This window comes from Nicotiana tomentosiformis, chromosome 7 (genome assembly GCF_000390325.3).
Source record: "Nicotiana tomentosiformis chromosome 7, ASM39032v3, whole genome shotgun sequence".
NCBI classification, from domain to species: domain Eukaryota; kingdom Viridiplantae; phylum Streptophyta; class Magnoliopsida; order Solanales; family Solanaceae; genus Nicotiana; species Nicotiana tomentosiformis.
Window position 1 is genome coordinate 34,195,482 of NC_090818.1, and position 2,378 is coordinate 34,197,859.

General features: G+C 41.8%; 1 protein-coding gene across 1 annotated transcript; it reads right to left on the reverse strand.

Moving 5' to 3' along the window:
• Positions 1-1,738: 1,738 nt before the first annotated feature.
• On the reverse strand, positions 1,739-2,068 carry LOC138895462 (uncharacterized). The gene has a single exon (XM_070180149.1). The coding sequence runs from the start codon at positions 2,066-2,068 to the stop codon at positions 1,739-1,741; it is 330 nt and encodes a 109-aa protein (XP_070036250.1).
• Positions 2,069-2,378: the final 310 nt, after the last annotated feature.

The following is a 2,378-nucleotide window of genomic DNA, read 5'->3' on the forward strand; positions in this document are numbered from 1 at the left end:
ATGTGGATAATGGCATCATTATTTGATTATGCAACTCCACAGAAATAATTAAGTTGCAATTTTTATGGTGCACGCCCACACGCCCGTCACCTAGAATGTGCATCACCTCCAAATAATTCATATAACATGTAATTCAGGGATTCATACCCTCAAAATCAAGTTTAGAAGTGTTACTTACCTCAAACCGTGCAAATTCTTTATTCCAATAAGCCTTTTCCTCGCGATTCGGCCTCTGACCGCCTCAAATCTAGTTACAAATAATTCGATACAGTCAACAAAAATTATAAGAATTAATTTCATATGAAAATACTAAATTTTCCAACAAAAATTCAAAATTCAACTCAAAAATCATAAGTGGGGCCCACGTCTTGGGACCCGACAAATATTATAAAATATGAATGCCCATTAAACCACGAGTCCAACCTTACCAAATTTACCATATTCCGACATCAACTCGACCTTCAAATCTTCAAATCTTATTTTCAAAATGCCTAGGCCTAAATCCTCGAATTTCACCTCAAAATCACGTAATCTAGTCGAAATACTCAAGGATAATTCAATATTATTGACTAACAATGATCACAAGTGACTTACCTCAAGATTTCCGGTGAATTTTCTCTGAAACATCGCCCTAGTGTTTTCGCACCTTCGACCCAATTGGCCGCATCTGAGGTCTCGCAGGTGCGAGAATTCCCTTCGCTTCTTCAGTTTCATCGCTTCTGCGGACTCGCTTCTGCGAGAAGCTGTCCGCCTCTGTGAAACAGCCTGCCCCCCCTCATTTCCGCTTCTACGATCGAATCTTTGCAGGTGCGACGCTTCTTCTGCGCCACCCATCCACACCTGCGACCACTGCCTCACCAGCCCCCTTTTTGCTTCTGCGCTTGCCAAGCTCGCACCTGCGAGTCAAATTTCACAGGTGCGATTGCATCAGTAAGCAGAAAGTTCCAGCTTTGTTCTAAGTCAAATTTTGATTTGTTAACTTTACGAAACTCACCTAAGGCCCCCGGGACCTCAACCAAATATGCCAAAAAGTCCTAAAACATCATACGAACTTAGTCGAGGCCTCAAATCACATCAAACAATGCTAAAATCACGAATCGCACCCCAATTCAAGCCTAATAAAAACTAACGAATATCAACTTCTTCATTCGATGCTGAAACCTATCAAATCAAATCCGATTAATTTCAAATTTTGAACACAAGTCATAAACGACATAATGGACCTATAAAAATTTTCAGAACTGGATTTCGACCCTGATATCAATAAAGTCAACTCCCGGTCAAACTTCCAAACCTTTCATTTTCTAATTTCGCCATTTCAAGCCAAAATCAACTACGGACTTCCAAATAATTTTCCGGACACTCTCCTAATTCCAAAATCACCATACGGAGCTATTGGAATCATCAAAACTCTAATCAAAAGTCGTGTAAATATAAGTCAACATCCGATCAACCTTTTCAACTTAAGGTTTCTTCCTTGAGACTAAGTGTCTCAATTCATTCCGAAACCTCACTGGGCCCGAACCAAATACCCCGGCAAGTCACGTAATAACTGTAAAGTACAAAATGAGCAGTAAATAGGGGAACAAGTTTGTAATACTCAAAACGACCGGACGACTCGTTACATTCTCCCCCTCTTAAACAAACGTTCGTACTCAAACGGGTTTATAATCATACCCGGAGTCTCAAATAGGTGTGGATATTTGCTCCGCATCTCCGTCTCCATCTCCCAGGTAGCTTATCTGATTGGCTGGCCTCTCCACTGCACTTTCACTGAAGTTATGTTCTTTGATATCAACTTTCGAACCTGTCGGTCCAAAATGGCAACCGGCTCCACATTATAAGTGAAATCACCATCCAACTGAACTGTACTGAAATCTAAAACATGATACAGATCTCCGACATACTTCCGGAGTATGGATGCATGATATACTGGATGAACACCCGATAGACTAGGCGGCAATGCAAGTGCATAAGCCAGCTCTCCAATCTTCTTAAGTATTTCCAAAGGCCTAATATACCTAGGACTTAACTTGCTCTTCTTCCCGAGCCTCATAACACCCTTCATAGGCGAAACTCAGAGTCGTACCTTCGCTCCTACCATGTAAGCAACATCGCGACCTTCCGGTCAGCATAACTCTTCTGTCTAGACTGCGCCGTGCGAAGTCGATCCTAAATCAATTTAACCTTCTCCAAAGCATTCTGAACTAAATCAGTACCCAATAGCCTAGCCTCACCCGGCTCAAACAAACCCACTGGAGATCGACACCATATTCCATACAAAGCCTCATACAGAGCCATTTGAATGCTCGATTGGTAGCTGTTATTGTAGCAAACTCTGCAGGTGGAAAAAATTGATCCCAAGAACCCCTGAAATC

What these genes read in the sequence shown, in the direction of transcription:
- LOC138895462 (XM_070180149.1), bottom strand. Translation starts at nt 2,068, where the DNA reads ATGAAGGGTGTTATGAGGCTCGGGAAGAAGAGCAAGTTAAGTCCTAGG.